This window comes from Papaver somniferum, chromosome 6 (genome assembly GCF_003573695.1).
Source record: "Papaver somniferum cultivar HN1 chromosome 6, ASM357369v1, whole genome shotgun sequence".
NCBI classification, from domain to species: Eukaryota; Viridiplantae; Streptophyta; class Magnoliopsida; order Ranunculales; family Papaveraceae; genus Papaver; species Papaver somniferum.
In genome coordinates this window covers 77,594,728-77,619,967 of record NC_039363.1, presented here as the reverse complement: position 1 = coordinate 77,619,967, position 25,240 = coordinate 77,594,728, and the positions used below count along the sequence as shown (strand labels likewise).

General features: G+C 34.1%; 1 protein-coding gene and 1 long non-coding RNA gene across 2 annotated transcripts; both read right to left on the bottom strand.

Annotated features, from left to right (window-relative positions):
• Positions 1 to 11,889: 11,889 nt before the first annotated feature.
• LOC113288059 lies at positions 11,890 to 13,720 on the bottom strand. Its single transcript, XR_003330461.1, has 2 exons — positions 12,744 to 13,720; positions 11,890 to 12,280 (listed from the first exon to the last, which is right to left on the bottom strand). It is a non-coding gene; the product is annotated as an uncharacterized LOC113288059 (long non-coding RNA).
• Positions 13,721 to 13,815: 95 nt separating this feature from the next.
• LOC113290960 (ethylene-responsive transcription factor 3-like) lies at positions 13,816 to 14,499 on the bottom strand. Its single transcript, XM_026540541.1, has one exon. It carries the CDS (start codon positions 14,287 to 14,289, stop codon positions 13,816 to 13,818), a length of 474 nt encoding a protein of 157 aa, XP_026396326.1. The 5' UTR covers positions 14,290 to 14,499.
• Positions 14,500 to 25,240: the final 10,741 nt, after the last annotated feature.

Here is a 25,240-nt window from a genome sequence, read left to right as displayed (position 1 = left end):
CTTCTCAAAAGCCTCTAAACAAGCATCATCAAAGACAAACTTAACTTTTTTTGCAAGCAAATTGCAAAGAGGTCTAGAAATTAAGCTAAAATCCGTAATGAATCGACAATAAAAACCTGCATGCCCTAAGAATGACCTAATATCTCTTACGGTTTTTGGGACCTGTAAAGTTTTAATAAGGTCAACTTTGGATCTATCTACCTCTATACCCTTCGAATATACGATATGCCCTAGAACAATTCCTGAACGAACCATAAAGTGACATTTCTCCCAATTAAGCACTAAATTCTTTTCCTTACATCTAGTCAAAACTAATGACAAATGATACAAGCACTCATCGAAAGACGAACCAAACACTGAAAAATCATCCATAAAGACCTCTAAGAACCGTTCTACCATGTCAGAAAATATGCTCAGCATACAACGCTGAAAGGTCGCATGAGCATTACATAGCCCGAAAGGCATGCATCTATACGCAAAGGTACCAATAGGACAGGTAAAAGTGGTTTTCTCCTGGTCTTCTGGGGCAACAACAACCTGATTATAACCGCAGTATCCATATAAAAAGCAATAATGGCTACGCCCAACAAAGGGGAAAGTGGTCCTTCCTAGTGACCTTGTTCAATTTCCTATAGTCGATACAGACACGCCAAACCGTGGTCACCCGGGTTGGGATTAACTCATTGTTATCATTCTGGACTACAGTAATACCGGATTTCTTGGGAACAACCTGAACGGGACTGACCCACTTACTTTCTGAAATGGGGTAGATAATGCCTGCATCTAACAGCTTAAGAACCTCGGTTCGAACTACTTCTTTCATATTAGGGTTCAGTCGACGTTGCATCTCCCTAGAAGGTTTGGTGTCACTCTCTAAATAGATATGATGCATACAATCAGTAGGACTCATACCCTTAATGTCTGCTATGGTCCACCCTAAAGCTTCCTTGCTATTCTGAAGGACAGTCACTAGCCTACTTTCCTGATCACTATCCAAGTCGGATGCTATAATCATAGGTAAAGTTTCAGATGGGCCTAAAAACACATACTTCGGGGAATCTGGTAATGGTTTAAGGTCCAACTTAGGAGGCTTTTCTAACGAAGGAACTAGGGTAGACTCAGAAACGGGTAGAGGTTCGAACTTAGGTTTCCATCCATTATTAGTGTCTAACAAAGGGGTTGATTCCAACAAAGCATTCACCTCATTAATCACATTATCATCATCAAAATCAATCCCAAAGTGACCTAGGCATTTCTCTAATGGATCTTCTAACAAAGTGTTTGGTAATGACTCCTCGACTAATGTTCCTATCATGTTCACCTCTTCTATGCTCGAGTCATCTAGTTCAGAGCGTTGATTACTAATAGTAAAGATGTTCAGCTCAATAGTCATATTACCAAAAGACAAATTCATAATACCATTTTGACAGTTAATGATCGCATTGGATGTAGCTAAAAACGGGCGACCTAAAATCACTGGTATTTGGTTCTGTGGGTCAGGGACAGGTTGGGTATCTAGGATAACAAAATCCACCGGATAAATAAACTTGTCGATCTCAATAAGAATGTCCTCGATCACACCACGAGGAATTTTAACGGACCTATCAGCTAACTGAAGTGTCATCTGGGTAGGTTTCATCTCACCAAGTCCTAGCTTAAGGTACACATGGTATGGCAGTAAGTTCACACTGGCTCCTAAGTCAAGCAAAGCTTTCTCGACACGGTGTTTACCTATTGTGCAAGAAATAGTAGGGGACCCTGGGTCTTTATACTTAGGAGTGGTGGTATTATGAATAATAGAACTCACATGACTAGCTAGGAAGGCTTTCTTCTGGACACTAATTTTTCGCTTTCGCGTACACATATCCTTAAGAAACTTGGCATAAGCGGGAATCTGCTTAATCGCATCTAACAATGGGAGGTTGATAGTAACCTGCTTAAAAACCTCCAATACATCATTAAAGTTGGACTCCCTCTTAGTTGGAACTAGCAGCTGGGGGAACAGGGATGTGGGAACAAAGCCGGACTCAGCAGGACCCTCATTGGTCTCTTTGGAGACTCTATCAGTCTCCTCATTTTCTGGCTCAGAAGGGTGAACTACATCATGTTCACTATCAGGCATGACAACCTTATTGTCAACTTTCTTTCCAATCCTAAGGGTTGTTATAGAATTCACATGATTGTACGATTTATCTCCTTTAGGTTTAGGATTAGTTTGACTAGGGAACCTTCCATCTTCTCTTTCACTAAGAAACTTAGCTATTTGGCCGACTTGAAGTTCTAAGTTAGCAAGAGACTGGGAATTATTCTTAAAATTCTGCCTGGTTTCTTCTTGAAAACCACAGTGGTTCTTTGATAACATCTCATGGTTCTTTGCTAACATAGTAAGGGTTTCTTCTAAGGTGGAGATCTTTTTCTCATTCTGAAACTGGGGTTGACCTGAAGAGTTCTTAGCATAACCAAAACCTAGGGGAGGATGATAATTACTAGACTGTCCTTGATTCTGACCCTTAGACCAAGAAAAATTAGGATGGTTTCTCCAACCAGGGTTGTAAGTCTCTGAGTATGGGTCAAACTTCTGTCGGTTCTCAAACCTAGCATTGTTATAGACAGCATGAGATTGCTCTTTACTAACCTGACCTTTCCAAAAAGAGTTATTGGGTTCTACTCCATAACTAGCCACTTGAGAGGCTCTAAACCTATCATCAGGTTCAACAAGAGACCTATGTTTAGGATGATTCAATTCCAAAGCTTCCAACCTTCTAGACAAAGCAGCAAACTTAGCATCAGACCCGAAGCTTGTATTTACCACATCGGTGCTACTTCTATTAACCAAGAGTCTTTTGGGGGGTTCAACACAAGACTCCCACTGTTGGGATTTTTCAGCGACAACTCCTAAGAAGGTGAAAGCATCATCAGCACTTTTACTAGTGAACTCACCAGCGCACATAGACTCAACCATGGATTTGGTTGAATAGTCTAAACCATCATAAATAATCTCTACGAGTTTCATCTTATCAAATCCATGGTGAGGACACTGGGATAGGAGATCATTGAATCTCTCTAAGAATCTATAAAGAGACTCTCCCTCTTGTTGCACACTAGCACTAATTTTCTGCCTAACAGACGTAGTTTTATGCTTAGGGTAGAATTTCATATAGAAAGCATCAATAAGTTCCTGCCATGTTTCAATGGATTCAGATGGTAGGTTGTTCAGCCAGGTCTTGGCTTTATCTCTCAAGGAAAAGGAAAACATCTTAAGTTTCAAGACTTCATCAGTAAGGTCTTTTATTCTAATTATCCCACAAAATTCCTCAAAGTCTCTAATTTGAAAATAAGGGTTCTCATCATCTTTCCCTAAGAATATAGGGATCATCTGAAGAATACTAGGTTTTATCTCAAAATTAGTCGTAGTGGCTGGCAATTTAATGCACGAAGCTCGGGTGGACCTAGTTGGGAACATGTAATCTTTCAAAGTTGTCATTGCTGGAAAAACTGAAGTATTAGGGGTATTTTCCTCACGAAGAGACGGATTCTCAAAACTGAAGTTTCCAAAAATAGGGCTCTCAAAAGAAGAGTCTTCGAGCTCCCCGCCTTCACAAGAAGAACTACTAGGCTTATCACTAATCAAACGACTTAGAGTGTTTCTTTTCCAAGCCCGCTCTTTAATAACCTTGGGCATACACTAGAAAAACAAAAGAAAAAGAAAGAAATCCTAAAAGGAAGGGAAGTTTTATGCAAACACAAACAAGGCTGACTCCACCAAAGCAAACCTAAAGATTTCTAGCAAACAAAAAGCATGATGGCTCCACTTAGATTGTTTCTAGACCAGCTTCTAATCCTTTGAAAGGGAATTCGTTACAATTTAAGCAAACCCTTCTGGAATCCATCCGAGTTTAAGTAAGTTGAATCGAGACGAGCGAAGCTCAATGGAGCTTTGATACCCAAGGCCTCACCGGCGTTACAAGGCGGCGTGTTCAAATCACAGAAACCATCATGAACTTTGAAGCATGCTTAAAAGAGTAACCAATATTTTTCGAATGACTTTCCTATTAAGCTCGTTACCCTATAGGTCTCGTTCTAGTCAAATTTTAGGCTTAGGTTCGTGTTTGGTTTCGTTTTCCTAAGGCGGGCAAGAAGGGAACGGTGATGAAATCCGAACTCTTATCTTGTATGGCCAGTCCTTGCCCTTTACTAGGAAATTAAAGCAGTCGTTTTCAAATCCTCATCATATATGCAAACGAAGGAATACAGTAACTCGCTGACAGGAGATTCGCGAGTGTTTCGACAAACTTACCTCTCGTACCAGACGGGGGATGAACCGCTGAAGTCGACTCGGGCCATGACTCATATGTCATGTACGAACCCGAGGGGCCGAGGCGATATCGTAATCGCCGTCCTTCTCTGCAAACAGTTGATATTTAAACTACCCTTCCGTAGGGTTTAAAAAAAATAAAGTCTCAAAGTCCACAGTCCAAAGTCCAAAAATAAAGTGCAAAATAAATAGATAATCTAAAAGAAATAAAAAAAAATTTATCTCCCTCTCTCTCTCTCTTTTTTAATTAATTTTTATTCTCATTTTCTTTCGCTCTTTTCGCTTTGCCTTTACTCCAAATCTTTAAGTGTTCACCAAAAGCTTTGGCAAATTTTTCTTTCGCTCCAAATTCCAAAATCTGTAAGGAAAAGACAAAAACCCAAAAACGTAAAGAAAAACAAATAAAATAAAAATGAAAAACAAATAAAAACCTAAAAAAAAAAATCTAAAAACTCTAACCTAAAGACAAATCCCTGGCAGCGGCGCCAAAAACTGTTGTGATTTCAAATTGAGTTGTAGTGTTAAGTTCGTTGAGACTTGTGAAAGCAAAAGATTTTAGACTTATAAAACTTAAAAATAGAAAACTTATTGCAAAACTGATTTCAAGATATTAAAAGTAACCAAGACACTAGATTCCACTATTACACATGAATGAACGATACCAAATATGTTTCAAAACTCTAACTATCCTTTAAGTCCTTTATTTCTTAATTCACACATAATCAAACATATTCTCAAATATTAATTGTGTTCCCTAAGAATAGACTATCAATCAATTAAACAAAGTATAATCTATCAGATTGAATCACAAGTAATTAAGAAAATTATGTGAACATTTAAAACTCCGCAAAAGCGGTGATTGAATGAATCATAAATTGTAAATTAGAGAAAATAAAATTGTTACCAATCATTCATGCATATATAGCTTCATCCATTGCCTTGGTTGCGCGAGAATTAGCTCATCATCATGGAAACACGCTCAAAATTCATTTTTATTGCTCAAATGATGTTTACAAAGATGAAATGGGAGAAACAATGATAAAACAATGATTTTTTTTCTCTCCCAAAAACTCTCCCCAAATGTGCTCTCTAGCTCTCTATTTATACACACAAATACACATCACTCAAATATATTCTTCCATAACTCCAAAATCTTCTTCTTTTTAATTAAAAATATCTTCAGAATTTTTCCTTCTCTTTATTCTATATATTTCTTTACTAAACCCATATCTTCTTTAATTTGCAGAATAAAATCCAAGATAAAATCTTCTAAGGATATCTTTCTTGTTTAATACAAGATAACTTCCTTTTTCTTCAAAATTTCATGTTTGTAAGGCAAGAAGATATTTTTATCTTAAAGATAATAAATCCTTAACCGTTGAAACCAAATTTCCCGCCAATTTTTTCTTTTCAAATCAAGGAAGAAGATGGAGCCCCCTTAACCAGTAATGGGTGTGATTAGCAGTTGGTTCCCTGGGGTTCCCCTTATCAGTTAGGTGCCCCTTATCCAAAACTGAGAGTCCGAATAACATGTGTCCTCCGGGTGCCTATACCAACTTTTCGAGCCGAATTTTCCAAAAATGTTTATTTTCCAAAAATACCTACAAACACATAAAACACCATAATAAGTAGAAAATCGAGTACCAACAATACTGAAAATTGAGGACAATTTGATCATAAAAATGTGTCTATCACCTGTCCATTGGTAGTGCAGGTTATTTATACTTATTCCATCATGAATTTAGTTGTTCAATATCAACTTAGTCAATAGAAGTTGAGTTATACAAATCAATTGATATGTTATTGTTGTTCAATTTTTGTCTATAATGCTGCAATGCAGATGCACCAATGATGTAATTTTATGCTTTTTGTCTAGGCGATGCGTTAATGCTACAAAGCAGATGCTCCAACATTATCGGTGCATATACGCTATACTCTTTCGTAGTAGTTCGGCTATGCGAATAAATTGCCTTATTATTATTCATTTTTTGCTTATGATCCTACAATTGATGCATATACACTGTACTGTTAAATATCACTTCAATAATGTTTTCATTTTATTTTTTTTTATTATTCAATAATGTAAGTACACGATAATATTCGGTTTAAATTCATTATGCCACTAAATTGTTACGTTTTGATATATATGTGAGTATGTGTCTTTTTTGAGTTATGCAGGTCTCACTCTGTTGATTTGGAGAAAAGGACTTGCGCCTTCCAAAGATGAAGTGTGTATAATTTTTCATGTTCGCATGCTGCTGTTGTTATTTCATTAAAAAACACCATTTTCCCACCTAGTGGGAGGCCTTAACTAGGAAGATCAAACTGAAACCGTATCAAAAGCACATATGAGATGACTAGGAAATCGGTTACGTGTTCCAACTATGGTTGTAAAAGCCACCATAACAAAGTAACCTGCAATGTCATCCGCTTCTAATCATGATGTTGTTTTTCACCTTTGTGTAGTATATTTTCATTTGGAGTTTGCAAATTCTTTTCATTTTTTTTACTGATGTTTTTTTTTTTAGTTTTTACGTAGTTTCTTTAAGTGTAGGAAATATATACTCATACTCCGAGTATAGATATTAAATATTTGAATAATAACTTATTAAAGTAGAAATGATTAGATTTACTTTCATTAGTTGTTTTGAATCATAAGAAATTGGAATATGCACTTTCCTTTTAGTTATTTTACTTTAAAAATGCATGGGGACTATACTCTATTTCTAAACAGTGCATCGAAACTATTTAAACAGTGCTGCAGAATTATACTCAATGTACAAGATGTGTAGTATAACACAACTATACTCGATTTTTAGATTATATATTTTGAGGGAAGAACATTGAAAATTCTACAAATGAATCTAATGAAATATATACATGAATTACCTTGAAAAAATTCATCAATGCAATAACTCAAAATACCACAATGCAACTTACTTTTACTTGAACACATGATGTAATAATCTCATAGACATAAATTAGTCATTATTCTTGTGAAACATTCATACACCATGGTAAATTTCATCCATACATGTCAATTTTTATTAGTTTAAGTAGTACATGACACTATCTTTTGAGACACCATTCGCGTAACGACTTCTGCTAATGCAGAGCCTGGTCTATAAAAATATAAGTGGGAGCATATGTTGGAGCAGCAGAGGGTTTGGTCCACTTTGAGTTGGTGCTGGTGGTTGACAGTAAGGAGCAGGATACTTGTAATGTCGAGGCCCGTATAGCCAACCTGCACTCCAAATATTTACAATAAACACATATATGACACAAAAACAAACTATGTATTGAGTATAGTAACCTAATTTGTATAATTACATATAGTATACGAAATATGCACTTCCAAAATATGTATAAAAATTACAGTGTTTAGATCAGAAACATAAAACCTAGTATATATTATTTGTACTAATAAGGATACAATCGCAAACATGTTGTTTTTACTGAATTGAACATTGGAAAAATATCAGTATGGGGTATCTGCACTTTTTGGATTAATTGTAGCATAATTTTAACATTGTATCTATGTGGAATCACCACAGTATATCCAATCTGTACTTTTAAAAGATCATATAAATGTAAGATTCAAAACCATTGATTGCATCACTGTTACGTGGAACCACTTCAGTATATACAATTTGCATTTCTAAATAATCACATAAGTGTAAGCCTCAAAATTGCATAAAAATGTATAATGTAAACTAATTTGCAATTTTTATACATGATTATGGAAGAATAAGTTTACCTTATCACTACAGTATAATAAAGTTGTAATCTTTTAAATCACACACATATATATATATATATATAACTTAAAAATGTCCGCAACTTTACCATGTAGAATTACTATACAGTATATCCAATCCGAACTTCTGAGAAATCACATAGGTATAATACTCAAAACCGTTTTGTATCTCTACTATGTAAAATCACTATAGTATATATCTAGTTTGCACTTCTGAAAATCATATAGGTACAAAATTCAAAACTATTTTAACTATCAAAATAACGTATAACACCAAACTAAACTAGATGTTCAGTATATGGTATAAGCACTGAGAATGACATAATCATAAACGTTTTACTATAGTATAGCCAATCTATACTGCAAAAATATCACATAAGTGTAAAAAACTAAACAGTGATGGTATTTGTACTCTAGGATCATAAAAGAAACTTCCATTGCATGTATCAAAACTCAAACAAACAACATTTGTATATCCGAAACACACCATGAGGCATAAGTACACCTGTGCAAAAAAAAAAAAAACTTGCATAAATGTCTTTATGCTATTCCATCACATGCATAAAAATCAAATAAATAATCACAGTATAGGCAATCTGTACTGTTAAATTATCATGTAAGTTAAAATTAAAACTGTACATGTATTCTGCACTCTCATTAATATTTGTTTTATGAACTACATCTGATGAAAACGTAAAGAATCACTAAAATTGTATAAAATAACCACAATATATGCTATTTGCACTTTAGGATCATATAACAAACTTCATTTGCATGTATCAAAAATCAAACAAACAACAATTTCATAGCCGAAACAAACCATGAACAATAATTAATCCTATGAAAAATCAACTGGTATAAGTCTCTCTGTGCTATTCCGTTGTATGTATGAAAAATCAAACAAATAACCACGGTATAGGAAATCTGCACTCTAGGATCATAAAAGGAACTTCAATTGCGTGTATTAAAAAAAAAAAAAAACAACATTTGTATAGCGTATATATATTCTTCTACCGGGGATTCTTTGACATCGTGTTCTTCTACTACTTGTTTTTGTAAGATTCTAGCGTTTTTTTTCTTCCTGTTTCAACCAATTTATTCAATTTTGAAACTTCAGTAAGTGGTGGTGAAGTTTATTCTCATAGATTGAAATTATTTTTAGTTGATTGAAATGATTATGATAATTGATTAAACTTATTTTTTCTTATTAGATTGAAATGATTGAAATGATTTATTTTCTCTGATTTTGAGTACTGGCTGAGATTGATTTGATGTAGTTTGGGTAAGATGATTTTCTTCTTTGAGTTTTAGAGTGGTAGTGATGGAGGTGTTTGATTTTTTTCAGATCTGATTGGTGATTATGAAGATTGGTTTCTCTTTTCAGTTTTTTAGAAATCCTAATTATATCTATAACGAATGGATAAAGTAGACAGTGTATTCTACTCAATGGGGCGCGAGGGCTTATTACGCCTTTTTCTTGTTTTAAAAGCATTTTGGACCTCCGGGTTAACTTATAATATGGATGAACCGTAATAGAAATAACTGTATGGGACTTGGACCATACAAGAAAATTCCCAAAGAAAAATTGAACTCTAGTTGCATTCTTTGGTAACCGGAAACTACATAACCTTGTGAATTTATCCCGAGGGACATTTCACATTGAGAGGATTTTATCCTGCGATACTTGTTTTGCGGACTAAATTTTTTCCCCCGCTTAGGATTTTTCATCTACAACCCGTTGATCATCAGTAAATTGTGGATAATCATGTTTGCCGTAGGAATTAATTAGTACTCCTTCCGTCCCACTATTAAGTGACCTAGTTCAACTTCGCACAATTTTTAAGAAAAGTAAGGAGAAAAGTATTTTTAAGCATTTTTTACAGTTATACCCTTATGGATAATAAATAGTGAAATTTTGAAATGGTTTATTTCTCAAACTACACCACGGATGTTCGCAAACTTCGTACCATTGAATAACATTTTAAAACATCTATGTAACGAATATAAACATGACTATCAAATTATGCATATTTTTTATATTTCTTATAATCAATTAAAGGATAATTTTAGAAATATCTCCTTGTTTAGTGATAGAGGTCACTTAATGGTGGGACAAAATCTAAAAGTAACTAGGTCACTTATTAGTGGGACGGAGGGAGTAGTAATGAGTGATTTGTGGAGACCACCAACCACATTCATAAACGGTCGATCAAATGGTTGAACTAGACTTTTTCTTTTTCAAGCAATACAAGATTTAGGCCATCTATCTTGATTGCCAACAAATAAAGAAATGAGAAGAAAGTTGGTAAAGCTATTAGTGGATGAATTGGTATCACCACCATTTAGTGTGAAAACGAAAGCAGTCAAGAAAAGATACATCTTTTAAAGTTGTACATATATAAAGATAAATTCTGTTGATCATTGTTAGGTCCGAACCTAGATTAATCATGCAGTATTATATACTTTCATGAGCTCAGTTATTTCTAAACAAACTGCTTTTGCATCATCTGAAGGACCATTGCCAAGTAGTTCATATGTTGCCCAAACTCCTGTTCCAGGGAATCCTCCCTTAAATGATGTTTGGGAGTCAACGACTGCATGGTGCTGCTATGTTGCTTGCTCCTAATTGCCCATTGATGTCTCTGTTGTACTAAGAGGGCCTTATTTGTTACTCATAGTTCACTTCTCGGGACAGTTCGATCTTCTTTTATCTTCTCGAGACAGTTCAATTTTTTTCTGCAAAATGTTTCTACTGAACGTACTATTATTGGTGAATGAAAACAAATGAATGTATATGTACCCATTTTAGTTCAAGGTTATAAATTAAGTGAGTAAAAAAAATGATACCAGATAACCCATTCTATACTAAGGGTATTTTATGTTCAAAGATATTCAGTCAGCCGAGTCAGGTCTGACTCCCAAAACAAACACATTTTACGACTCAGACCTTAGTGAGTCAGATTCAGATGAGTCGGGTGATTCTAGTCAGATTTAGATGACTCAGATAAATCAGCTACAAACGAACAAGATCCTAGATTAATCATGCAGTATTATATACTTTCATGAGCTCAAGTCCTAGCTTTGGATTCCAGTCTTAGCATGATTCACCGCTAATTTAGAAGTTACCAGGGAAAATATCATTGTCATTGATGAAAATTTACAACTTTAGAACTTAGCGTTTTTTTTACTATGTGATCATGTGGATTCTTTTTGTTACAGTTGGTAAGTAATGCGTCGTTAGAGAAAGAAAAAGAGAAACTGGGAACCAAATTCTTACCTAATGGGAGCAACTTGAACGAATAATTAAAAATGGAATGATGAATTAGTGAGCGACACCTCAATATAATAGTAGGTAGTAATTGATTGATTGAACTAATTTTCAATGAACAATACAATTAATAAATGAAATACACGGTTAAGAATGATATAGATGACAGTACTTGTACCAAACAATTGGGGTGTTGAACAAAGCTTCAACCTGAATCCACCTAAAACTTATAATTGAAACTACCACATTTCAAATTGAAGACCATAACAACAACAGCAACAACAAAGTAGCAAGACTTCGCACCAGATTCCATCACAAGCAAAGAACTAAAAACGCATGGAAAGATGGAAATATATATATATATACACACATTGATAAGCTCACTTAACCGTGAACAGCTTACAGCTCAAAGCATAGTGAAGACGTGTAGATGCATCACCTCCTGACTCGTGAGAACTTAACCGCACTATGAAAAGCTGAGACGTAGTGAAGATGCATTCCCCCAAGACCATTATCTTATATTTACATCTGATAACTACGAAATGATACTTGATGGTGAATCATGTTGTTTCTTTCTAAAAAGGGAAAAAAAAATTGTAACAAATAATGCGTCTGAATACATATTGAATGAATAATACGCAAAATACATTATTATGCAAGGAGGAAGGAATAAGTTATTACATCACATGCATGTGCTTAGCTAGCTCTCTCATCTCATCATCTCCTCTACAATAAATACTACTACTACCATTCTTATCAAGAACCCTATCTCATCTCTTATCTCCATCTTAACCGGTTTCATTGCTATGCTGACTAACCCTAGAACTGACAGACTCACTGCCTGAGACTGACACCACCATATGCTCTCTTCTTCTCTCTCTTCAGGGCATATATTCTTCTTTTCTTTTACCTTGGTCACCCATCATCACCATTCCTCTTCCTTGGTAATAGTAAACATTAGTTCTTTTCATGTTAAGCCAACTAAGAATAGAAGATCAATCTTTCAAAATCATAAATCACAGTCAAGATCAAGTATGAAACATCTTTAGTTGAATACTGGCTCACATTAAATTTTTCTATCACACTCCACATTGATATATGAAATATACAAAAAAATAAAAATAAATAATAAATAAATAAATAAAAATACTGACCCCGCTATTTCAGTTCAAAAAATGATACCAGACCTTATAATGTACTTTGATTTACGAATCAAAAAGAGAACCCGCTAACACTTTGACGATGAACTGTGAATTCAACTCAGGATATGGTAACCCTGACTTAAGGCGGGCAGTAGGATTTTGTTTTACTAAACTACTACCATGAATCAATGTCCATAAGGAAGAACTGATTTTATACTATTTGTTAATGAAACAAGGGTTTGAGAGATTTGATAACCATACCTTGGAAACACACTTGAATTTGAAGAAGAAGACAGACTTCAAACCAAACATCATCTGCTATATTCATCTTCTTCATAGTTGGCTGAATTTCTTCCAAAATCATCTGCTATATTCATCATTCAATCATCTGCTAAAGACCCATATCAGCTACTCAATATCAATAGGATTGGCCTGATATAATTTATGCCCACATTCACAGACCATGACATTAATATTATTTTCATCAGAGGTGATAACCACATACCAAAATTATCAATACACCATTTTTTTTCTGTTCTTTCTCATTTTGCATTCATCAAAATAAAAAGAAGACTGAAACTTCAAAACCAAAACATACACAAATGAATATGAGTAAGCAGAGGTTATTAGATGTTTTTACATCTCTTTCATCATCCTCTGCCTCGCAATTTCATTAAATTAGATGATATTTTTGTACACCAAGAAGGAAAATAATTTTGTTTGCTAAATTAATTAAACTTGACAACATTAATCAGATCAAGATTAAGAGGTTTCAAAATAAAAGAATCCTCATATCAGATTTTGACTTCAACAAATTGCAAAGAGATCAGAATTTCTAATATCCATGAAAATAGTTGAAGATTCATCATAATCAACCCATCCACATAAGGATGAAGAAGAAGATCAACTTATATTTATCATCATCATCATGAACACTAATTTATCGTTAACCCACATATAATCTAACAAATACAACAACAACAACGCAAAAAAAAAAAAAAAGATAATTTTTCTTTTTTCTTTTTTTTTCCTTCCCTCATCAATTCATGGAGACAATCAAATCAAAGGCATAAGGCTGTCGCATGAAAATCATCATCACCGTTATTTAAATAGTCAACCACAGGAGGAAAGTTAAGATCAAATGGTAATGGCTGTTTGTTCCTGATGTTAAAAGCAGAAGATGAACTAGACGCTGCAGCAATATCATGATGATGTATCACCCTCAAGCACAGATGAAAGAAGAATCACAATCACTGTGACAATCTGATACAGGATCAACTGGTTGTCTATGAGGTCGTCGTCTCTATGCTGCTGCTGAGATGGTGTAGATGAATCAAAGCTGGAGAAGAAAATCTTGGACCACACTAAACGATTCAACAGTACTACTTAAACTACTACTAGTTGGTCTCTGAATATTATTAACTGGAGTTTGATTTTGATTTTGCTGATGGTATTGCTGATTATTGTAAAAATTGTTGCTTTGTTGTTGTTGATGATAAATTGTTTCATGTGGATTAATTGGTGAAGATGGAAAATTGGTTTTGGCTTTAGGACCCCTTAGATTACGAGCAGCAGTATCATAAGCTTTAGCAGCATCCTCAGCTGAATCAAAAGTACCTAACCAGACTCTAGTTTTCTTCCATGGATCTCTAATTTCTGCTGCAAATCTTCCCCATGGTCTTTTCCTTACACCTCTGTATCTCATCTCTTTCACTTCTTCTTCTTGATGATTTAATCTTTCATTAGTTCTCCCCCCTGCCATCATCATCACTTCAGCTGCAGCAGTAGATCCTCTTCCTCTCCTCATAACTTACAAGAAACCAACGCAAACACAAACCTTTTTCTTTAGAGAGAGAGATAACAGAGTAGGGGAACCAGAGTCTCGAAATATGCCCTTAATCCACAACCCCTTCTCCTTACAAAATTAAATCTTCCCTACAATCAAGATTTTTTTTTTTCCTGGTGTTTCTTTCTTTCTCTCTTGCCGGATGGGATTTGTCCCCCACATTGCTTTCTTTTTCTTCTAATTTCTGGACTTCTTATTTCACTGTAATGACTAAAATACCCTCCACTCTTGAAAATGACGAGAAAAGTAACAGAGCAATTCTGAATTTTCTACTTTTCTAAAACACAGACAGTCATCTAATTTTACTTCTGCTTTTTAGATTGAGTAATGGCGAAAGGATTAATGTTTGTGACCTTTTCTCGTGACTCTCTCTCTTGTATCACTACTTTGTAGATTTGGTTCACAGATTTATGCCCAAAATTATAAGCAAGTACTCTTTCCGAACAAAAAAAACAAATTAGTAACCAAGAAGCTCTCTTTCGAATTCAAAAACATCCGAAAATAGAAATGCAAAATTAAGTGTAATTCAAATTTTAAAATGATTTTTAGATACAAAAAATCTACTTTCAAAAAGATTTTTCTTGTAATTTTAGGGATCAAACATCATAGAAAATGATTATTATATTTTCTACGATGTCGATTAGAATTATATTTGGTATCCAAACATTGTAGAAATTAACTAGTAAAATTATATTTGGTATCCAAACATCGTAGAAAATGATTATTTTTGTTGAAAATATTGTTATATCTCTTTCCAATGTCGATTAGTATTCATATAATCACTTTTTCTTTAATCACATGTTTATATAGATATCCATCGATCTATATAAGTTACTTATAAGATATTTACTTTTATTAGTATGTTAAGTCTTAGGTTTTTTCTCAACGTGGTCAATTATTATGATCAACTAATCATAAGACCTTGCCAATATCGTTATGTCAATTAATTGGTGAACCCACGTGTTTATATAGTTTCTCACTAATCTTTATAATATTAGTTTTCGATGTGGTCGGTTATTCAGAACAACTAATCATAATATTCAAGGCTTATTAATGCTGGTGATATTCATGACATAAAAGTCTCGAGAAATGCTCCTCAGGTGATACACTTGTTATTCAGATGATTGTCTGCTATTCGTCAAGTGCAGTTTTCTTCTCGAAGTATTTTCCTTCGAGACATTGCAGAATCCTGTTAAGAAGATTGTGAATGAAAAAGATGTGTTTGGAAAAAAAAATATCTAGGTTTATTTTTGTTTCTAAAGAGAAAAATGTATTTTTTAATCTTCTCTAGTGAATAATACGAAACAAAAGCTTACAAAGTGGAAGGGAAAATTCATTAATCAGTTAGGACGATAAGTCATGATAAAGAGTGTGCTTAATGTTGTGCCCTCTCACCACATAGGTGCAGCGAGATTACTGGTGACATAAATCTGAAGGAGGAGACTTTTATTTAGCATCATGGACAAAAGTATATATAGGTAAACCTACAGGTGTAAAGGGGTTCAAAGATCTAGCTTGTTTTAATGAAGCACTCTTAGCAAAAGCTGCTTGGAGACTTTGTCATCAATCCAAACAACTACGGGCAACTTCTCTAACTCGACAACTTCTATTCTTCATGCAAAAGAAGAAGAAGAAATCTACATGGGCTTGGAAAAGTATTCAGGGAAGCATGGAATTCGTTGGAAAATTCAACTTTTGGATAGTAGGGGATGGATGCAAAATTCATAGTTGTAGGACAATTGGATACATGGCAGACACACTCCATCAACTACATATGTGTCTAATGAGGAAGCCAATAGAGTCTAGTCTCTGACCTGATTGATCCACAAACTAAAGCTTGGAAAGTTGAGATAGTGAGAAGAATTTTTAAACAAAATGATACACAGAAAGTTCTCCAGATACAGATACCTCAAACAGGTGACGACAGACTCATCCAGGCATTATCCCGTAATGGAAAGTTCACAATAAAGTATGCATATCACAAACTAGTAAATATCAAGCACAATCAAAAAGAACTTACGACGAGGAAGCAGCAAAACTATGGAAGAAAATATGGAGCCTTAACACTCTACAATGTGTTAAACATTTTATATGTAAATGTGCCTTTGACATAGTCCTTAGCAGTGAAAGATTGGAAAGAGTAATCGGATACAATGGAGAGAATTGTATAATCTGTAAACAAAGCAAAGAGACGGCATCTCATATTCTGTGGGAATATCATTTCTCAAGAAGAGTGCTTCAAGCAACCCCGGGTGCAAGTAAAATGTGCAGATAGCTAACAATTTCGTGACTGACTGGATAAGAAGTTGGTTTAAAAATAAGATAAGCACTCTAGATGAGGATTGGATAGTGAAATTGGCCAATACAATATGGAAAATTTGGAAAGCACGATGTATATGTGTATTTAAAGGTATTAAGCCATATAATCAATACGATAGGAAGTGCACAACAACTCAATTTGATGACAAGGAATGGATGAAAAGGAACCAAATGCATGCACCTACATTGATGTATCTCAGACTCACTGGATGCCACCTGATAACCCTTACTATTTTATATGTTGTGATGCATCTTTCAAAAAAACTGAAAATAATCACTTGGGAATTGGACTAATCTTACGTGATTTTGTAGGAAACTATGAGCAGGCAAGATGCTCTTATGCGTACAAATTCCTAAGTATGGAGCATGCTGTGGGACTGTTGCAAGCCATGGAGTGCGATGAAGATCTCATATTACAACATGTATATTTTGAGTTGGACGTGCAGTTAGTGGTGGATGAAGTGAATCATGATCATCACAAAGTAGCATGGGAGAATCAACCTATTATTTTGCGAGTAGGAGATTTCTTATTTCATAGGTTAAATGTGGTCGTACAAAAAGGAGTTGGATCCCAGCTTGTTGTTCGGCTACTGACAAGTTTCTTGTCTGATGAGAATCTTTTCTAGATATTATAACTAAACTTTGCAAGTATCCACTATGGAATTTAAGTTTACTAAAAGAGTTTGCAATAAGCCAGCGGACTCATTCGCTAGGCATGCTAGGACTTTTAAAGTTTCTAAGTCATGGATAGGCTACCCACCAAGTTTATTTCTTTGTGCAATATTGGAGGAAGCAAACAATGTCTCCCTTTCAGTTAAGTAATGAATCCACTTGTTAGTATCAAAATAATAATAATAATAATAATAATAATATGATATTACTTATATTGCAAATATTAATTACTCAGTGAACTGGTTATTCAATAAGATCAGTTGTCAATTTCTTTAGTGTATTATGTCATCAATCTGATGACAGGGAATGGATGAAAAAGAACTTAATCTGATGACAGGAAAGGGATAAAAAAGAACCAAATGCATGCAACTAATAAGTCATGGACTTACATTGATGTATCTTAGGCTCATTGGATGCCACCTGATAACCCTTATTATTCTATAAGTTGTGACGCATCTTTAAAAAAAAACTGAAAATAATCACTCGGGAATTGGACTAATCTTACGTGATTTTGCAGGAAACTATGAGCAGGCAAGATGCTCTTACGCATACAAATTCTTAAGTACGGAGCATGCTAAGAGTGAAGGATTGCTGTAAGCCATGGAGTGGGATGCAGAGCTCATATTACAGCACGTATATTTTGAGTTGGACGTGCAGTTAGTGGTGGATGCAATGAATCATGATCACCACAAAGTAGCATGGGATAATCAATCTATTATTATAAATACTATAACTAAAATTTGCAAGTATGCATTATGGAATTTAAGTTTATTAAAAGAGTCTGCAATAAGCTAGCAGACTCATTCGTTAGGCATGCTAGGATTTTTAAAGTTTCTAAGTTATGGATAGGATACACACTAAGTTTATTTCTTTGTGCAATATTGGAGGAATCAAACAATGTCTCCCTTTTAGTTAAGTAATGAATCTACTTTTTAGTATCAGAAAAAGAAAAAGAAAAAAAAATCTAATCAAACGATATTACTTATATTGCAAATATTAATTACTCAGTGAATTGGTTATTCAACAAGATCCGTGGTCAATTTCTTTAGTATATTATGTCATCAATCCGATGACAGGAAGGGATGAAAATGTTAGAGAATTTCTCATTCGAACTCGCAAGTGTTGCTATCTCAAGCTTGTTTGTCAAGTTTAGATGATCAAAATGATAGTCTTCATTTCTACTCTACTTATAGCTATGTCTCGGATTAGGATAGAATGTATAGTTGAGCTTTAGACTTCACGGCGTTCATCGATTGAAGACAAAGATCTAATAAGGAGAGCTTGGAGGAACTTCATCAATAAAAGGTATGTGGAGACTAAAACTTATCTATCACTCAGAAGTCTATTCTATTCTATATCTTACTGATACTAAGTCGTATAGCTATATAGACTTTTATATTATACACATTTGATGTTTCGAGTCGAGTTTATCTCACTTATTTATTTCTTGAAATATGTGTTCGAAGATTTTTGCTTTAGCTACGTTCATCATATTCTTGACAAGTTTAGTTGAAAACAATTTATTTGTTGGAAGCTAAATAATAAGTCAAAAGATGATCATGTGGAAATTTCCTTGAACCATCTTACATGATTTGTGTGAGACAATCATTTGATGTCGACTTGGAATGTTTCGTATTGATTATTCGATCACTTGAAAATTACTTGAAGCTAATAGTTTGTGTGAGACAGCTATTGTCGTGTTCTAAGGATGTTTCAATGATGATACAACACAGTATGCGTACCTAACTGTTTTGGTATGACTCAGGTTCGGGAACCTTTTTTGTATACCTAGTATGCATACGGTTTTAACTGTAAGTCCGGGAACCTTGTTTTCATACTAGTATGCGAACGGTTATACCTGAGTTAGGTCTGGGATGGTTGTTTGCATACCCGTTTACAAATGCCTGGACAAGACCAAAGTATGGAAGCTATTGTTTGTGTACATGTTTGCAAACTTAATGGTTAAAGTTCTAAAATCGTTTAAGTATGTTTTTCATACTCATGAACAAATACATTTATGAATTAAGGAATGCAATCTTTGCAAACCGTGGTTTAATGTTCATGAATTTTGATTCTTACGAATCAATCCGATTTTGTTTCAATTGGTTCATATATATTTCTATGAGATAGTAAACAATTGAACAACTATATGTCAAACACAATTAGATTCATTTGATTATCTTTCATGATTGATTGATTATAATAGTAGGTCTAGATATGTTGGATGAATGTGGTTAAGACGAAAGTGTTCATATGGATAACTTCGGTTAACTGTTAGTCATCCAACTCAATATACACGTTTAGGTACGGTTACCCATATCTAAATGAAGGTATATTTCATTTGTATGTAACAAGCTAAGACCATCTAACGGTGGATAGATATTGCTTTGGTTTTAAGTATACTTAGCTTGAATCTTAAATCAGGATTTCATCTAACGGTAAATATTGAATGCTTAAAGTTACTAAGCTATCTTACCTTTGATTGAAAGCAAACCCTGATTGGAAAGACTATATAAGGGAGAACTCTAGCAACTGGAAAACCTAATCCCTACACTTTCATGTGTCTTAGATGCGACTAGATTCGATTCTCCTTTAACCTAGGTTTTTCCAAAACCATTATAGGTTAACGACTTGAAGGCTTCATTTGGGATCGTGAAGCCAGATCCAACTATTTTCTTTATAGTTGCATATTCTGATATTACTTATTTTATCATATTGAGTACTATCTTCTCTAAGATTTACTCGAGATTTATCTCTGATAGGTAAGATATAAAAAATAATCACAAAGCTTTTCGTCTCATTCTTTGTAATTCCGCAATAACTTCTTCTACTACCATATAGTTAAGTTATTGTGAGGTGATTGATATTTCTAGGATGTTCTTCGTGAGTATAAGACCGGATTATCAATTGGTTCATGTTCACCTTAATTTATCAAAAGACGGAACAAAAACTTCATAGGTACTTCTGTGGGAGACAGATTTATCTATCAGAATAGAATTATCTGTGGGAGACAGATTTGTTTATAAGTCTTCGACTTTGGGCTGTAGCAACTCTTAGTTGTGGGTGAGATAAACTAAGGGAATCAAGTGCGCAGAATCCGGTGTGGCTCTAGAGGTGTAAGAAACGCGATTGTACCTTAATCGGTGTGATACTTGGTTAGGGCTCATAATAGACTTGATTTATCTATCAAAATAGACTTATCTGTGGGAGACAGATTTGTTTATAAGTCTTCGACTTTGGGTCGTAGCAACTCTTAGTTGTGGGTGAAATTAACTAAGGGAATCAAGTGCGAAGAATCCGGCGTGGCTCTAGAGGCGTAAGAAACGCGACTGTACCTTAGTCGGTGTGAGACTTGGTTAGGGCTCAACTACATTCCAGTCCGAAGTTAACTTGTAGTAGGCTGGTGTCTGTAGCGTCTTAATACAATGTGGTCTTGAAATATGGACTAGGTCCCGGGATTTTCTGCATTTGCGGTTTCCTCATTAACAAAACTTCTGGTGTCTGTGTTATTTCTTTTCCGCATTATATTTGTTTATATAATTGAAATATCACAGGTTGTGCGTAGTTCAATCAATTGGTAAATCCAACCTTGATTGTTGGATATGAATTGATTGGCACTTGGGCATTGGTCTTTGGTACCGTACGAGTTATTTCTCATATCAATCGGCCTCACAGATTTCTATCCGTTCGATTGCAGATTGTATTAAGAAAAATAGATATAACTCTTTGGTATTTCTTGGTTGAGCTCGCTTTATAAGCTGGTGCTCTCGAAATAATATTGGAGTTAGTCCATACATATTTCCAAACGAATTATTGGATGTGGTTGTTATACCCCCGCTTTTTCAGAAAAGGAACCAAAATCATTCACCTAATAATGCATGGACTTACATTGATGTATCTTAGGCTCAATGGATGCCACCTGATAACCCATACTATTTTATATATTGTGATGCACCTTTCAAAAAAAACTGAAAATAATCACTTGGGAATCGGAAACTATAAGCATGCAAGATGCTCTTATCCATACAGATTCTTAATTACAGAGCATGCTGAAAGTGAGGGACTGCTGCAAGCCATGGAATGGGATGGAGAGCTCGGATTATAACAAGTATATTTTGAGTTGGACGTGCAGTTAGTGGTGGATGCAGTGAATCATGATCATCACAAAGTAGCATGTGAGAATCAATCTATTATTCTAGATGTCATAACTAAACTTATCAAGTATCCATTATGTAATTTAAGTTTATTTAAAGATTTTGCAATAAGCTAGCGGACTCATTCGCTAAGCATGCTCGGATTTTTAAAGTTTATAAGTCATGGATATGCTACCCACCAAGTTTATTTATTTGTGCAATGTTGGAGGAAGCAAACAATGTCTCCATTTCAGTTAAGTAATGAATTTACTTTTCAGTATCACAAAAAAAAAAAAAAAAACAACAACAACGTACGATATTACTTATATTGCAAATATTAATGCTCATTGAACTGGTTATTTAACAAGATCAGTTGTCAATTTCTTTAGTGTATCATGTCATCGATACGATAATTATGCGACTACTTTTCATTTTGTTAATTACTTATTTATATAGTTACTTGCAGTTTGTATAACGTACTTCTTAGTAAAACTCTTTCACAACGTGGTCGGTTATTCTGATCACTTAAATCATAAGATATTTAATTACATCATCGGGTTAATATTCTTAATCAACTCATTTGTCAGGTTTTAATTATATTGCATGTCACATATATGATGTTCATACAATCACTTGTTTATATGTAGTTGTTAGTTAGTATGTTTTATTTGGTTTTCATCGTGGCTAACTATTTTAAATTCATATCAGAATCTATTAATTTATAATTATAATTTTTTTTAATTGTTGGTGGTGATGATTCTCAATTCATTTAAACCAAAATAGAGATTACTTGATCGCCTATAAGAATATTAATACACCATGGTAATGCAAATACAAATAAAAATATTGATGCCCGAAGTGTCTCGTGTCAGATCCGACGTCAAGTATATTGTGAAGAGAGAGAGTCGTATGAACCAAAAAGGTTTCTAATTAGTCTATAAGTAGTAGTGACGAATAATGACATGATTTATCTGAACTCCAAGAATTCAAATTAATTATATATTTTTTTAATTAAAGATGTTCCAAAACTAAAGGAATAGTTTCTCATAATCTCTTAAATGTAAATGAACTCGTGTTAGAGCAATGCTCAATTAAACCCACCAAGCATTGGTATGGAAAGTTTGGTTGTCAAATTTAGTTCTAAAACTCGAAGTTGCTTGATTTGGTTACCTGAGTTAACTTCGTTAGGTTAGACTAGGAACATAGAATTGTTGCTCTTGCTATACATGAAGAACTTGAACACTCTACAGATTTGACTTGTTCTATTTCTATCATTTGTTCTTTCAAGTCATTATTCATTGAAAACATAACATAACATACAAAGTAAAGTTTGTTTACAATGACTTTAATATTGTTGACTTGGCCATTATATTATGATGAAACAATTTCAGACAAAAAAATTAACTGTTAGTTTCGAATTGAGCAGAGTCTTGAGAACAAGAAAGAATTGGTTGATGCCACTAGTTTTTGGGTATGACTCTAAAGGCTAGGAGATTAGATTTGAGTTAATTTCTGGATTTGGAAGCTAGATGATTTATGTCGTTTAATTCTGTTGTTGATGGCGATAATTAAAAGGGGGTTTGAAATTTTGGTGCGATTAAGAAGAATGGATTTATGTTGAATTCTTGTCTTGTTGGGATAAATATGTTGTTTGTGTGACAAAGAAACGATGATTGAAGAGATGTTGTTGACTTCAGAAGAAGTAAAAGTTGTTGCTATTAAATTTTGAAAGATAAGGCTTTGGGTAGAAATTGAAAGCCGAAAACTAGGTGAAATAATGAGGGTACCAAGTAAACCATAATATTTACGATATCCACCTACTCAAGACACACCTTCTGTGATCTATTATAGACATAAACTGTCAAGAAGATGACAACCACAAGATGTACACTTAGTATATTGTCAAAGTACGAAACCAAACCAACAATGAGACCAAACCAAAAGTTTGATTAACGTACTAGTGTGTTTAATTATAACTAAAATAATAATTATAATGCGGAAAGTAAAGTAACGGCACACAAGATTGTCTTAAAGAGGAAACCGCAAATGCGAAAAAACCCAAGGACCTAGTGTAGTTTGGATATTCTCAGAATTAAGCCGTTATACAAAGATTACGACCAACTTCGTCTAGTTGAGACCAAGTAACTAACCCAAGTTACTCATTTCCTTCTTTATCCCTGTGCCTACTGCGAATCTGGTCTACACACGTGAGTCCTAAGATAGATTCCACTATGTTAAGTCGCTTCACCCATTGTGAAGACTTCTATCACTCAACACCTTTGGATCGAAATAGTTAAGGACTAATCTATTCCAGTAACCGCTCTATTAATCTTCCATATCAAAAAGTTAATCAAAGATATGTTGAGTTACAAAGGTTCTTTCGTGTAATCAATATAAACTCCTTATATCGGTTTAGATCAACTAAGATATAAAGACTATCAAAGATAAACAATCTTAGCTTACAATCTATCAAGTTCGGATTATGAAGAGAACCACCAAGTGATAGATTGCTGGTCTATACTACAAGATATAAAAAGTATGAAAAATGCGAGGGTACCAAGTATACCACCAAATTTTTCGTTCGGAAAAACCTAATACAACTGCAAATAGATCTAAATTAGAGATCTTTTAACAATATATGTATATAAAGTTTTCCACAATCAATATGTCTAGACTGATAAAACTGTGAACCTGATTGCGTAGAAGAGTTCTTGGACAATTCGACAAATCAATATCCAAGATCAATGTAGTCGTATCCAAATCAAGGGGATCTAAATTGTGCCAAGTATGAAACTTGTTATATATCTTTCACGATACGAATTCAACATGAACAAGTATCGTTATTGATTATAATTAATTAGGATTCAAACTACATAGATTGAATACATATTACTTGTTATATTTCTATTATAAAGATAAAATAATGTAATGCGGAAAATAAAAAACACAAAACACCAGAAGCTTTATTAACAACGAAAACTGCACCTGCAAAAAAAAAAAGTGACCTGATCCAACTTTGAACACCAAACTGTATTAAGCCGTTACAGACCTTAGCCTGCAATCAGACTTCAGACTAGAATGTCGTTGAAGCCTTGAAGGGTCAAGAAATGTCAAAAACTGAGTGGAAAAAAGGTTTCCCATGATCTTGTTCTGTGAAATCTCGTGTCAATGAACTTCTTAATGAAGAAATTTTCCCAGCAGAGTTCGTGGATGTTATTAAAGATAAATTCAAAGGTATCAAAACCAATGATGTTTCCTCTGACAGTAACTAATTAGCATCCTTTTATTTCTTTCTAGTTAACTCCTTATAGCAATTTAGGTGTTCTACATTAGTTACTTCAAATATTATCATCTATATATTATTGAAGTTTATTTAGTTAAAATTTTTATTTTGAAGATGACTGCTATGCCTAGTCTTTATTGATTATTTTGTGTATTATTTATTTTATGAGATTTGTTCTTTGCTAACATATTTCTGGTGATTATAATAGATATTTCATATGTTCTCATAGATTAAGCTCTTAACTCTTTTTGTTCGCAAATGGATAAAGAGGACTAAACTATTTTGCGAATTGCAATATTAATCTTCTCAGTATTACACTTTGGGAAAATAGTGCAGGGATTCCATGAGATGGTATTAGTTGTCGTCTTACCTTTTTTAGTCCGTAACTAGCGGGGAATAAGTTCGAGAACTTTCGTCTCTACGTCATTACATGGCTAGGGAAGATATAATTCTTATGTAAGTCATGTCACTCAAATTATGCTCTTTATTCGTAAATGTCCTAGAA